Source organism: Patagioenas fasciata, chromosome 2 (genome assembly GCF_037038585.1).
Source record: "Patagioenas fasciata isolate bPatFas1 chromosome 2, bPatFas1.hap1, whole genome shotgun sequence".
In the NCBI taxonomy this organism is placed as follows: Eukaryota; Metazoa; Chordata; class Aves; order Columbiformes; family Columbidae; genus Patagioenas; species Patagioenas fasciata.
The window spans coordinates 121,302,529-121,317,674 of NC_092521.1; the positions used below are offsets into that span (position 1 = coordinate 121,302,529).

At 34.3% G+C, this 15,146-nt stretch overlaps 1 protein-coding gene across 6 annotated transcripts in view; it reads left to right on the forward strand.

Moving 5' to 3' along the window:
* ULK4 (unc-51 like kinase 4) overlaps nucleotides 1-15,146 on the forward strand; it is a 241,692-nt gene that overhangs the window by 37,141 nt on the left and 189,405 nt on the right. For all 6 annotated transcript variants that reach the window (XR_011737700.1, XM_065831136.2, XM_065831135.2 and 3 more), the window contains 2 exons: nucleotides 10,264-10,371; nucleotides 13,392-13,475. Coding sequence is in view for 5 of the 6 variants with exons in the window: in XM_065831136.2 (XP_065687208.1) it covers nucleotides 10,264-10,371; nucleotides 13,392-13,475 (192 nt within the window). In the remaining variant the exon portion in view is untranslated. The remainder of the gene's footprint in view (nucleotides 1-10,263; nucleotides 10,372-13,391; nucleotides 13,476-15,146) is intronic.

Here is a 15,146-nt window from a genome sequence, read left to right on the forward strand (position 1 = left end):
CTTTTTATGTTGGTTTTTTCAGAAGTAAACTTATTTGTATGAAGAAAGTAGAACACTAAAATAAATTTCTATTTTTGAATGAAACATTGAAATGTTACCTTCATTCTATGAAAGTGATGTGCAATTTGGATGCAAGATTGCCACATTTAAATTGCTTGCGTATAGAATAACATCTTGCGTCATAAAACACTTTAAAAGGGTTCTTTGTAATTGATTATAATGATGGAAATGTTTCATGTCTCACTAGACAGCTTGTAGGACTATTTTCAGCATATATGCTTTCCTGTGATCATAGATTTTTGTTAATTCTAACCCTTTGATATCTTCGCCCATCTCTACTGTTATGTTTTTGCAACACAAGCTCTGAGATTTCTGTTTAAAGCATAGTGTGACTTTGTTTTCTGGATCCATGGTCCTTCTCACTGTCTTTCTTTCTAAAGTGTTAAATGTTTCATGTTTCAAGTGTTCTGCTTTAAGGTTTTCATTTTAACATTACGTAGTCATTTGCTCTTATACAGTTAGCTATTTCCATGTTAGCACAGCTAAAGAAACATAATTATCTCACAAAAATGCTGTTAAATAATGACTTCTTTAACACTACAACTAGTATTTGAAGGTTACGGTCGCAGTATTGGTGCAAACCGTCCTTTCCTAGGGCTGCGAAGAATAAAACCTTGAAGCTGCTTTGATTTGGAAGGCAGCTGGAGGATTCTTGTCTTGATCCTAGGGTGATAAGCAGTTTCAGGTTAACTTACTTCCAGAGGAAAATGATGATTAGGTGAAGTGTACCACAAATCTGACAGCTACCTTGATTATGTATGTATCGTACAGTGGGAAGCTTAGTTTTTCCAACTGTTGTACTATGTGGGCTATGCTGAACTAATTTCAGTTTGTCCCTCCTCCAGCATCAGTTTCCTGAGGCTTTAGAATATACTTGTGTCCTGATCTGTCTATGCATGGAATAGTTTTGCCTTTATTGGTTGTATTTGGGAATCTAAACTGAAAATGTTCCACAGTTTTTATAGCTTTTCTGCTTTATTCATACACACAGAGAAAAAGATGAATTGTATATGCATTTTATTTTTTTTCTTGAAGCCCAAAAAAACCAGTACAAGTACAAGCAAATCCCGTAAAGGAAATGTAATCCACCTTGCTGTTATTTTCACAAAAACATAAGGGTGGTTATCCTGCAGCGTTAGAAAGGGCAAGATTCAGCCTGTCAGCAGTACTAGATGAATGTGATGTTAACAAATAAACTGTCAGCCACTCCACCAGTTACCTTTGGGATACCCTTAGCTTTCTTGCTCAAGCCTGTACTTTTGAAAGCACTGAGAACTGTTTCATGGAGAGGAAAAATTCCAAATATTCTAAAGCCCTGAGAGCACTTACTGCCTGCAGTTCCCTCTCTCTGTTTAAAATTAGGCAGCTAAATCCGTATATAGAAAATGCAGTAGGGATACTTGAACAATCCTTGCTTTTACAGCTAACAAGCAGATCTGTTGGCTAATGAAGCCTTTCTCATGAATTGACTTGCAGCTGACTGAATTTTGAATTTCATTACACAAAGGCTACCACTTAGCATATTCACCTCTTCCTTTGTTAGCTATCACAAAGTTTAAACAGAAAATCCTTTGTTTAGGAGGGTGTGTTCTGATATATAATAGAGTAATCTCTGAGTTTTTTCTGTGTGTAGTGTGTTCAAGATATTTTCGTATATGTACTAGTTTGGTGTAGAATCATAGAATCTGCCAGGAGAGGTTTAGGTTGGACATTAGGAAAAGGTTCTTCCCCCAGAGGGTGGTGGAGCACTGGAACAGGCTCCCCAGGGAGCTGTCACGGCCCCAAGCCTGACAGTGTTCAAGAAGAGACTGGACAATGCCCTCAGACACATGGTGTGAACTGTGGGGTTGTCATGTGCAGGGACAGGAGTTGGACTCAATGATCGTTGTGGGTCCCTTCCAACTCAGGACATTCTATGTTCACTTCTTAGACTGACAAAAGAGGTTCCTCTGACTTTCAAATAGCTTTTCCAGATAACTGAAACATTTTTAGTATATTAAAGAAAAAGCATGTTACAGGGCAAAGAATTTCATGTCTTGAAAAGGACAGCTCCAGGAGATCCTTTTTTAGGTTTATTATGTCTAAGACAAATCTGTTTACATTGTGTGGTTTTCCCACTTTCCATTTTTTTCTGTTTTACTGTAGAGCTGATACCTGTTATTTTATCAATATTATAGATGGATGTGTCGTATACACTGGAGATATGCTTGGGGTGTGAAAGGCTAGGTGAACTAGATGGGATATTGTTTCTGTACTTAAAATAACCTAGCAAGAACAAATTTTTTTCTGTGAAAAAAGTGTAATATTTGCTTTTCTTACATTGCTGCAGTATTAGCAAAACCATCAAATGTATACAGCAAATGAATTGTAAAGTTAACATTCTTACTGTGAGCAAGAGACCACACTGAAAATTTTTTCATGTGCAAGCTTCTTGACATGAAACACATGATTCTTTCTATTAAAACTGGAAAATACGTATCTATGTGAAGCTTTCAATATTTCCTGGCCGAATTTTGATGCTGGTTGCCTGTTGTTTGCAAAGTCACATCACACAGTATTGCAATTCGGTGTTGTGTTGCTATTAGATTTTTTTTTATTTTATTTTATTATTAAAGCTTGGCATAGCCGTGAATTTGGTTTTAATATATTTTTGATACTTTTAATGTCTTTTGAGTCAACTGACTTTGGGTCTCTGAGAGCTGGTTTACAGTTTGTTCATGGAAGTGTTCAGCCCTTGCAACTAAGTATGTACCTTGAAGAATGAACCTGAAAGAGAGCCCTTCTTCCATCTCGTTTTGTCTTGCACTTGCAAATTAATCAACTCACAGACTAGTAACAGGAGAAAAAAATCCAGCCTTTTCCTCCAAAGCATATACTTGCTCGATTGACACAATTAGGCTACAGCATGTTTTTGTGATAGAAATTGCATGCTGGTGGTAGCTGAAAAGCCTAATTTCCTGCTGCCTTCTGATTACAGCACTAAAAGACGCTCAAACTAGGCTCTGGGGAAAAAAAAAGTGATTTTAGTCTGAAAGACATTTTAAAAATAATTCTGTAGAGAAGAAGGAAATTTCTAGCCGGAAGTTTGGTCTGGTTTGTATCTTCACTGAGCAGAATGAAGGAATTTCAGGGAAACCATTTCCAAGAAAAATTATGGAAAATCATCAAAAATCTATAGGATTTTTAAAATATGGGAAAAAAATATAATTAATCAATCTAAAATATCCTACGTGGATATTTTATTGATTGACATTGATCTTCAAGAGAGTTGTCAGTATGGCTTCTAAATCAAATGGATAACAGGTGCACTGGCTGGAAGCAGAAGGTGATGACTTAGAGTAACTTCACAGAGAATTACAAAAAGAATAAAAATCCAGAAACATGATATTCAAGTAAGGCAAGAGTGAATGGTAGTTAAATATAGGGAAGCAAAAAGAGAGAGGAGGAGAGGAGAGGAGAGGAGAGGAGAGGAGAGGAGAGGAGAGGAGAGGAGAGGAGAGGAGAGGAGAGGAGAGGAGAGGAGAGGAGAGGAGAGGAGAGGAGAGGAGAGGAGAGGAGAGGAGAGGAGAGGAGAGGAGAGGAGAGGAGAGGAGAGGAGAGGAGAGGAAGAGGAAAAGACCTCGAAAAGACCTCTTTGGATGTTCCTGCCCAATCGCATTCTGTGAAGACTGGTTTCTAGTTCTAGCTTATATCTTTAGCTGTAAACCAGCTCCAGCTGATTGTCACTGACCTCAATTTTGAAGGCAGAAATCCTTCTAATTCAGGGAGCCTTCACTTTTTGGACTCCTGAGTAATTCTTTTCATTCCTGCCCTTGGCAAAAATGAAAACAGAATCTCTTTCCTGTTTGAAACAAATGTTATTTTTTTTTCCCTGTCATTTAAAAGCTTCAGACTTAGGGGCTGGGATGGAAATTGGATATTTTAATGAGCATTTGCAGCTGAGGTAATGTAATAATACATCTGTCATGACAGATTAGGAGAAGAATTTTTTTTTTTTTCCTAAAAATAACACAAAAATCAACAACCAAGCAAACCCCAGAGCTTCTAGACAGTTCTTTTAGATGCATTTTTTATTTGTAAGTAAACATAACGGATTTCCTAGTTAATTTCTACTATTTGTGTCTGATTGTATCCCTTTGGGATCTTGAGTTGATTCCAAAGCAAGTTGATGGACCCTCCATTTGAGGTCATGACATCTGGTTGGGTACTCATCTGCTAAGACCTCTTCCTACAGCAGTTACATTATGATTTTAATGATGAATCAATTTTGCACTGTGTTTCACTTGAAAAATTGTCACACATCCATCTTATCTTGCTCCATAGAGGAATTCTAGGGGTGTTATATTTCTATAGAAAATGTGTAATAAGTTGTACATTTGCTTCTCTTTATTTCTACATTCTGGACAGTATTGATACCACATCCATAGTCTGATCATCAGACTTCCTTTCAGTCCTCTTCATTGCAAGATTCAGTTTATTGTACTGAACACAAAATTTGCAAAACCTGAATATTTTGCCGACTCAGGCCCTTTGTTTTTGTATCTGCACCCCACAGAAGAGCTTGACAAAAGTGTCTGTTTCCATCTTGCCACCTGAGTCTTCAGTCAAGCCACTTGTTTATGTCAGAATATTTAACCTGCTTTCTCTGAGGTGCAGTGGATCATGGGTACATGTGGATCCAGCTCCTGGTGAAGTCCAGTTATCCCTTGTAATGTTTTAACTATTCATATTCTACTGAGAAGCGAGGGAGGCAACACACTCAAGATCTTCAGAAAAGGCTGATCATCTTTATTTTCGTGCACCATTTAAAATAAGAGTACTTAGTATAAATATTACTGTAGTTTCTTTTCTGGTTAGCAGCAATATAACCAGGGGGTACTTTCTCAGCCTAGTGAGAGTGCTTTTCTCCAAGGAAAGTGAGATTGCTTTGACATTACTTGCCCATGTTACATGATGTGTGTGTACTCACAAGAAAATGAACTGAAAAGTAATTTCCATTATGCTTGAGGCATAGACGGTTTTTATTGCTGTAAGGGTCTGCAGAATTATAAATATGTTTTAATTTCCACTAATACTTGTGAAAGTCATACTAATAGATCAAAGATGGAGTAATATAATAAATCTGTACATTGCCACTTTACATCTTAAGGTATAAAATATGTTCTCTTTTTGAATATGCTGTAATTTTCACTTCTGGACTCCTAAAACTGCCAGGAAACTTCTAGCTATAGCTTGAAATGGGTCGGGAAACTGCTGCAGGTAATATATCAAATCCGCACACTATTTTTGTAAATGAAGGTACTGTCTCTCCAGATATGAATCTTTCTTCCTTCTTCTCTTGTTATAGCTGTAATATATCCATCCAGTTTGACAGCTAGTGTAAAAGGTGTAGGCAATTTATTAAATTTAAGGTGCTTTTACCAGACAGTGTAGGACTTGCAGTTCATTACTATTTACTTCAGTGAAAGGGAAAATGTAAACAAATTGAAAAGAAAAAAAGGTACTATAGGTAAGGAGACTTTATTTGTCAAACTATTTATTTAAATAAATTTGATTTTTCGGTTATGCATTTTTCCAGGTAATGTACTTTCTTTACATAAAATTTATAGTGCCCTTTGATGTTGAATCAAAGTCTTTGAGCAGATTTTTTTCAAGTCTTTTATTTTTCCTTTTGAAAAGACGGAAGAATATTTTAAATGTTGTGCAAATCCCTATTGTCAAGATTAGGAGTAATGTGTGCAGATGACAGAGCAGGAAACAGCTTACTTTTCTCCTTTTAAGAGATTTAAGAGATGTTCTTAAAATTATATATTCATACATGCTTTATAGTATATGATGTTAAATGTGTTCTAGAAAAATATTTGTATGTATATATAATTATGCTTATAATATAGATGATGAATCACAACTTCCTATTTCATAGCATCTGTTGCAAAAGGACATGTGAAGATCTTCTTAAGTTTGCTTAACAGCACAGACACTCTCCCTATTCAGTCTGTGGCATGTTCTGTGAACTCACATCTCCTGCACTTGTATATGATTTGATTACTTAAATGTGTTCATTAGACAGAGGGAAGTCATAGGGCAAATGTTAGACTGTATGCTCCCTAGAGAAAAAAACACCATTATCTGATTATGGTAAATATAGACTAGTATTTGAGAGACCATAAGCGTTTAAGAGTAGCGAGGATCCTCTATAACCTGGGATAATTATTTAATGTTCAGTGCCTTCTGCCATAGTACCCCCATGTAATTATAGTAGTCTTTGGATTTTGGTAATTGAATTTTGCTTTTCTTGTTATGAATCTACTTAGAGTTACTAAAATTAACATTTAATGGGCAAACTTATAAAAATACGTAGATAATCAGTGTAAAAATTCACAGAACATATTCTTTTTAACGAAGATTTAACAATTTTATTCCAAGTCAGTCACTGATCTTATGGGTGAGATATCTTCAAGCAGATCTTCCCCCTTGTTTAATAAAACAGCTTTTTAAAAAATGAAAACATGAATTTATTGCAGTGTTGACTAGATTTTTGGCAGTTTTTGTTAGTGCACAGGAAAGGAAATAACTTCTTAGTTTGAATTTTAACTCAGTTTCACCACGTTTGTTGTTCAAATATGAGAAAAATTTAACAATTGGAATATCAGGAGAACAACTTCCTCTTCTTATCACTTGAGAATAAAAATAATAACTAGTTCTGCTAGACCTAAAATCTTGAAGTGAGAAAGAGTAATTTCTGTTTACCAATATCAAATATTGTTCTTTGATTTCATTTTCATTAATTTCAAATCTTAAATTCTTAATTTTAATGAACAACAACAAAAAAATAAAAGGTGAATAATCTATCCAGTGTATTTAATGTTAATGACAGTTTTGAAAAACTTAAATTGAGTAGTAAGGCAGACAAACAGAACTTAGTACAAGTGAGTACATGAATAGTTTACTAAATATTTTAATTCATTATTTAATAAGACATCAGATTCTAGAGAATTTTAGGACTGCATCCATAAATGTATTAGATAGTGTCTCATCAAAATTTACCGATTTATTAACCATGCTTTGGGAAAATACATATCACGGGTGCAAAACAAGATTAGTGTTGATATTAAGTCAGGGTTTTCTGCTGGTTGAGATACATCATTAAAGCTGATAATTTTGAACAGCTTGCCTTGATTCTCTATAGCAGATGTGCAATTTGATTTGTATTTTCTTCATCAAGTCCTGCCTACAAACAAACAAGTAATTTTAACTTAGGTATCATGATGATTTAGCGTCCCTTGCCAGTTTGCTAGGACTATTGCCTGCAGCTCATGTTATCACATGGCTCATGAATTTCGTGCGGTCGAAATCCTATTTCATGGTGTGTTCATCCTCTGTCTAAAGAGGCAAAGTTGAGAAGTGCTAACTGAATATGGATAATGTCTGTTAATAGTACAGGGCTGAGGTACTTTTAGTGGTATTGATTCCACAGTGGAAGTAGTTCTCAAAATAGTTGTTTAATCACAGAAACAACAGTAATTCTTCATAGCTATAAAAAACAAATCTGATAAAGGAGAAAATACTTCTGCTATGTGTGCAACATTTTGGGCAGAATTGCACTTGAACCAATTTTACTACTACTTTCTCAAGCTGATATATTAGAAGCTTTAAAACCTACTGATACATTTATTTCTTACATATGGAAATGAAGCTCTCTCTGGAATGGCAGGCTCTTTAAAGTTCCTGAATAGCATCTGAAGAAACATTCTGAAAGCAGTTGAAGAAAACTGTTGATGAACATAGCATTGCATTAAAAAAAGGGGAAAATGTCAAAGTTTGTTTCGTAGATATTTTTGGTTTGATTTGAAGACTACATTTACCCTTTTTATGTGATTTGTCTGTACAAAGGTTGAAGTTATGACGCTGTTAAGGTCGGAAGGTGAAGGAGAAACAAGGAAAGTTGAGGATAAAAAGCCTCTGGTGCTTTGAGGGAGAAAAAAATGCTGTATTGCCAGATATATCTGCAAACTATTAAAACAAAATAAACCCACAAAACCCAGAAGAGTACATTTTATAACTTTTAAGACTGGAAAAGGTTGTTTTCTGAAATGATTGTTAAACTCTAGAAACTCCTGTTTTGTTTTGTTTTTTTTAAACTACCTGATTCATCTTTCAGTTCCCTTAATACTTTTTGTGAATGTCTGTGGTGGGATCTTCATGATCTTCACAGAATATTTTCTTGCAAAGTCTGCTAAAATGGGACTAATTTTCACAGATGATTTAATCTGAGCTTTTGAAGCCTATATGTCAATATTTTACCTCTTTCTGTGGAGATACAAAAGACAGTAAGGTTTGAGACTGCAAAATATTATGACTTGCAAAAATATAATTGCATTTCATATTAGCAAAGGATCTAGGAGACAAGAATATTTGTTTACTGAGCAAGTGATTTTATGCATCTATGAATTTGTCATTGTAAAAAATTTAAACCTTGTAATGAAAACCATTCAGAATCCAGCAACATAGTCTATGAGTAGTTTTCTGATAAAGATCTCTAGAAGATGATGTCTTGCAATAAATCTGAAGTGCCTTATAAGATGCTGATAAACATTGAGGCAGTTTCTCATATCAAGATAATATCAGGATATTCTGAACTGCAACTCAGAGATTAAAATGAATTTATCTTCTGTTTTTTCGAGATTATGTACCTTTATATTGGTCCCCTCCCATAAAACAACAGTATTTTTGTCTCGTGCCTAGCACACCTCTCAGTTGAAATACTTTCTGTGTTACACTGGTTTGCTATATGTTTGTTCTTTGTGGAAAAAACTTATATTATGTTTTACTTTTTAAAAAAATTGTAATATATATGTATTCCATCAAGAATTTAATAATATATTACTTTTTTTTTTAATTAGGTTATACAAATTATGACAAATTTGCCACCTGCTTTGCAAGGATCAGCAGCCAATATATGTGTTTTGACATTTATATTCATTACTTTGTACAGAATGGGATTTATGTTAACAAAAACCTCGGAGTAACACTTCTTTTTAGCTACTTCTTGCTTACTGACTAGATGGGACTGTGTTTTGCTGGACCATTTGAGGTAGTGGAAAGAGAGAGCATGTTTTGAAAGTACAGAACCAGGCCTATTTTTTGACCAAACGCTTCTGATGATTCACTGGAGTGTTTTTTTTTTTGGTGTTGGTGCGTTTTGCTTGTTTTGGTTTTTAATTCTTTTTTTTCCGTTACTACCCAAGGTAAAGACTGTGTGTCTTCCTAATTCTGAAAAAAATTTGTGTTATATTCTTCAGTTACTGCGCACATCTCTTCAAAGGCATATCGCACTAAATCCCTTTCAGAGGAAGGACTATAGATTGTTTTGCTCTCCCCTTTGGGAGTAAGCACTAAAGTGTCTTTGGTCCACAGTTCTCTAAAATGAGAAACTAAAATTCCTTGAGAAATTTATTGTGAATTGTTCATATGGATGACAATGTCACCTTTCTATCACCCTAGAGCGAACTCCTAACCTTATAGACTTCTCTTAGTCTCTTCTGCATTCCTATTGTCCATTAATCTACATCTGTTTCCTCAACTTCAAGCTTCTCATTTCCTAAGCTTTTCCTTCTCCTACATTTGTACCACACAAGCTATGCTACTTCCTTGGTTATGTCCAGAAAATTTGTGTATCTCTATTGTTGGCTTCTGAGCTGCATCAGTCTTTTGTCTGGCTGGCAGCTACAGCACCTGAAAAAACTTTGGAAGCAAAATCTGCTGCTGTAGCTACAATGCAGGTATATGAATGTGACTATATTTTGTCATCCATCCTTTTCTTTTACTTCAAAAAAATGAGCAATGTGACATTTTAGTCAGTGATGGCATGTGTTCCCATTCTGCGCCTCACATTCCACCAGGCTATTGTCCACCTCCACAACTTCATCCCTGTCACGTAATCTCCCATGCTTGAAGTGTCTTGGTTTAGAACATGGAAGACTTAGAGAACACATAATGGCAAAGAAATCACAGATTAACCACTCCAATTTAAACAGGTTTTGTCTTTCCATGCTTACTGAATCCTTTGCAAATGGCTCTTCAGCGTAAATGAAGAGTATATCAGTAAGATGGCATTCCAGATGAAGCTTGTTAACTTCAACTGTACCTTTTGTTTGAGAAAAGTTTAAACATGTTGTTCTATGATTTATTTTTTTATTTTAGGCAATCATGCTTTTAACTGAACTCATCAGAGAGAACTTCAGAAACAGCAAATTGAAACAATGCCTTCTACCAGCACTTGGTGAGCTTCTTTACCTCATAGCCAGCAAGGTAAGACTGTCCAGTGATCCTTACAAATTTAACAAATGTGAAAAAAATTTGCTTTGGAAAAGTAGATAAAGAAACCAAATTACTTTGTCATTTCGATCCTCAACAGTTTCTTGTCCTTGCGTGTTCTGTGGTACTTTTTCTACTAACTTTTTTTCTTAAAGAAAACCCTTCTATAAAACTTGTCATTTTTCTGTTCTGTACCTACTCACCCTCAGAATACTGTAGTGTCGTAGGCCTTTTGTTGCTCATTAAACTGCAGAACAGTAGTACTGAATGACCTTGCCAAGATCACATACCAAGTGAGTGGTAGTGTAAGATGAAGTGAGAAAGTCTATTCTCGATTTATATTTTTAAACAGCTAAACTTTATGCCTTGACTAATTTAAGAAAAAAAAAAAAAACAAACTGCATCTAATTAGTTAAGAACTGCACACAAAATATTTTTGTTCTTCTTTTTGTCCTTGTTCCATTTTGCTGTTCGGCCTACTTGATTGTTTTATCAAGCTGCTAAATATTTATCACTTAAACTGTAACTTTTTGGGGACATGGCTGGTTTTATTTATTTATTTATTCCCTGTGGGGTTTTTCTAAGTGTTTCCAGGTCCAACCACAATATTAATATTAAATGATGATAAAGATTATTTTTTTCTTTTTTAATGAACATTTGGTAAATCATAAATTATCAAATACTTAAAATCAAGTTCAGCTATCTAGGTGCAGCATGATTCATTAGGTTAAATACAGGATCACTGTTTTTGGTTCTGTGGTGTAGAAAATACTGGGAAAAAGTCCAGATAATCATAATGGTCTTCAGTCCTAAACTCTGATACTATGTACATACTTGCGTATGAGATCCGCTAAATAAGATCTTACTCTCCATCTCTGCATTTTTATTCCAAACAGAAGCCAAGAGCAATTAAAAAGTAGCATGAGCAGACCCCAGGGAGGATGTTCTTTTACTCTTGAGTGAATTGCCTGGAGGGAAAACTTTCAAGTTCTATGTAACATTTCTATTCATTTTGTGCTGTTTGTGTTATGAGGGTGCAGAAACTAAAGTTTAACCAAAATCAACATGGGCTGTGAGCAAAAAGCAGGAATATTCCTCACTGTTTGGTGATATATTTGAATTTATTAAATATCAGATTGTATAGGTGTGTTTAGGTAATGAAGAATGCTGCTGAGTTTCATACACCTTTTGCCTTTTTAAATTTCAAATTAGAGACTAAACCTTGCTGAAAGCCAATAATCAGCTTAAAGAATGGAAGAACTGTTAATATTTCAGGACTGCACAATTTCTTAAGGCATTTTATTTTATTTTATTTTATTTTATTTTATTTTATTTTATTTTATTTTATTTTATTTTATTTTATTTTATTTTATTTTATTTTATTTTATAGTACATTTAGTATGTATGGTTACAGAAAAACTTGGCAGAATTTCTGATTAAATTAGTTGAATGAAATGAGAAACAGACCCATGCCAGTTCCAGCGTAAGCTGTCATTTTAACTGTCTTGGGTCTTAGCCTTGTCCTGCCTTTTCCAGGTGGAGAAGGTTCTATTTTTGACTGTTAGAAAGTAACCTACCATCCTTCTTTTGAGCTAGGGCTGTGTTTTCTTGAACTTATACACTAAACCTTGGAAGGCAAACTGTGATTAGATGTTGTTATTCAGATAAAATGAAGGAGGCGGAATGTAGTAGATTTGATGTCTCTGTCAGATGTCAAACCACTCTTATTATCTGTAAATGACTTCCAAGGAAATTTGGTCTATACCTCGTAAAACAAAGTTAGCAGACATAATACTTAAAAAAAGGGAGATTTAACAAACACATTTTTGCTATTGATATATGTTGCAAATAAAGTTTTGATTTATTTTGAATAAAGAAGGAGGATTAATTTTACTAGGAAATTCAGTAATAGTCTTCCCTGCTAATGTGCTGTGCTGTAATTAAATGCCTGACATTATCACATCAAATATGTTGAATTAGTATAGGTCATTAAGAAATCAGGAAATTCAGAAAGTGTCATTTGTTTCTGCATCGTTAACCCCCACCTTGCCCATTTTATGTTCTTTATTATAAACAATTAAATAGAATGCTAAAAATAATTTGCTAATATAATCAGTAGGGTTCAAGAAATGTATAATTTCTGAAGAAAGGTTGCTTGTCATCCTTTGTCTGCTTATTAAGACAAGCAACACATTGATTTCATGGCCGATCATCTTCACACCCAATGCCTATTACTTCTCACTTTCTTTCCCAAAAGAGGCTATTTTTTTCAGTTGCTTATAACTCTGTGTTACTAGCCTAGATATGGATTTTTTTTAGTTAAATGTTAATGATATCCAAATGTCCTCTTTTAAACTTGAAGTTTTACTGTAGGCAACTCCAGGGCAGGAGAGAAGGGGAGTTAATTAACTTCTAATGGAAGAATCAAGCCCCTGGTTCAACTGGCAGTGAATTAGCCTCTCTAACAGGTTGATTTCAAGGAAATATACAAAACAAGATCAAGTATTGATATGTAGTGAAGGCTATACCATACAGTAATTTCTATTAAACATTTTCTATCTCCTTGTATGACTTTGAATATTTTTTTTCCAAAGCAATTTTTTTAGTTGCCAGACAAAAGTAATTTTGTTTCGTGTAATTAAATCACATTTAAAGAGAAATGTTACTACTCCTAATAATCAGTTGTTTATTTCAAACTGATTGAGAGGAATGCAAGGATATTTTTTTGTGTGTGTGAATTAGAAGGAATCAATGAAACTAAGAAATAGTAGGGCAAATTCTGGTATGGATTTTGGAGACTATTTGAATAAGCTAATATAATACCAATTTCTGTGCTGCACATGAAATAACATTAAATAGTAATACTACCCTAGAATTTAATAAATTTTCTAGCATATGTTAATTTCAAATGTGTATAATGTGAACCTTATTAAGAATCTGTTACACATTTTTTATGTGACTGAGATTATTGTGATTTTTTGATTTAATAATTTGTGCCGTTGGCTTCATTTCAGGAGCGAAAAAGGGAACACCCCAGAGAATGCTGGGTTGTTCCCTCAGCTGCTTACACTGTGCTAATGAGGTGTCTTCGGGAAGGGGTAAGGCTCTTTCATTGTCCTCAACAGAATTTCTCCACTGTGATAACCCTTTAGGCATTGTGTGAGGATTGTAGCCTGCAGCACTGCAGTACCTTGTCAACCAAGTATTGCTCTTGAATTTAAATAATTATGATAAGACCATGACCTAAGAAGCACATTAATGCAAAAATGCAGTGCTTTTCTCTTTACATACATTTATGTATTGCTGCTTGTTTGTCGGAAATGGGATAGTAAATATAAATTACTGTTAATAATTGTGGAATTTATTAATGCTGTGCCTTTCTTTTGAGAAATGTTCTGACAGTTTGTACTGTCATCTTGTAATTTGATTTTCATAAGTCTTTTGTAAATCTTTGAGCAAGATTTGCTTTCTATTTTGAAGTGGGTGATATGCAGTTTTTGAAAACTACGTTGTTATCCTGCTGGGTTGTTAGCGTTCTTTTGACACCAAAAAGAAGTAATTAGTTTTATGCTCGTACATGTGCTGTGCTGTATTCTGCATTTTTCTTGGTGATGACTTAGCTGTGTTAGAAGAAGAGAAGAAAACCATGCATATAATTCCAATTTGTAGAACGAGAAAGAAGTGAGTAGAGGGTTTACATTTACTGTTTGTATGAGACCACTTGACTTTATTTTTGCCCAAGGCAAAGCTCAAGGCAGAAAACATGTCGGAGGTTGCTGGAGGGGTGCAAAGCAGGAGAAATACCTTTTTCTCGTCTTTTTTTTGAGATCTTTATTGCCTACAGATTGTGGTAAATAGAGGAAGAGTTTAGACACATTTTAACATCTTCAAACCATCAGGTGATCAAGAACACACAAATGTATTTGTACTGTGGACTATTTCTGGCTCATAATTAGAGTAAGATGTCATTCTAAGGTACATTAGTGAGAAGCTATTTAATTTATAAGTTTATTAATGGAAGACTTGCAATTTCTGAATATTCGGTGTAGGGAAACTAAATAGCGACATCCATGAGACACTAATTTATTCTTATAGAATCACTTATCCGTTCTGAAACATGTCAATTTTTTATTAATTTATCTTGATATATTTTTCTTGAAAAATAACACAAAAAAGACATACTCTTCCCATGCAATAGTTTGAACTAAATTTAATTAAGTGTGAATTTAAAGTTATATCTAGAGTAACTAAGCACAGAGGTGTGTTTTTACAGTTTATGTTTGTGAAGATGCTCAAGGTTTGTAATGCAGTTTTAAGTATTTGTGCTTGTTTGTGTGAGTACAGTGCAAATATACTAATACAAATTGCCCTGTGTCAGTTATAGCAACCTCAACTTTCCAGAACATCACTATTTGAAGAATCAAAAATATTTATAGATACGTAAAGTATATCACAATATATGGAAATAGGAAACTTATTTATTAACTTTTACAATTTATTTTACTAGTTTTTCTTCCACTCTTATAGCAATCTTCTTATCCTACACTTTACGCAGCCACCCATCTTTCTTGGAAAGTGATGTCACAGCATCTAAAGCTAGATGGTTAAAAACATATTATTATTATTAGACAACTGTTTGCAAAAGATTTTTTTTTAAAGAAAGAATAATCAGACATAAAACAAATTTTTGTGCTAGATGTTTTATAAGCAGGTTTGAAGGACGAATGAACGAAGATGGAAAAACAGGACAAGAAAAATTTTAAAGTATT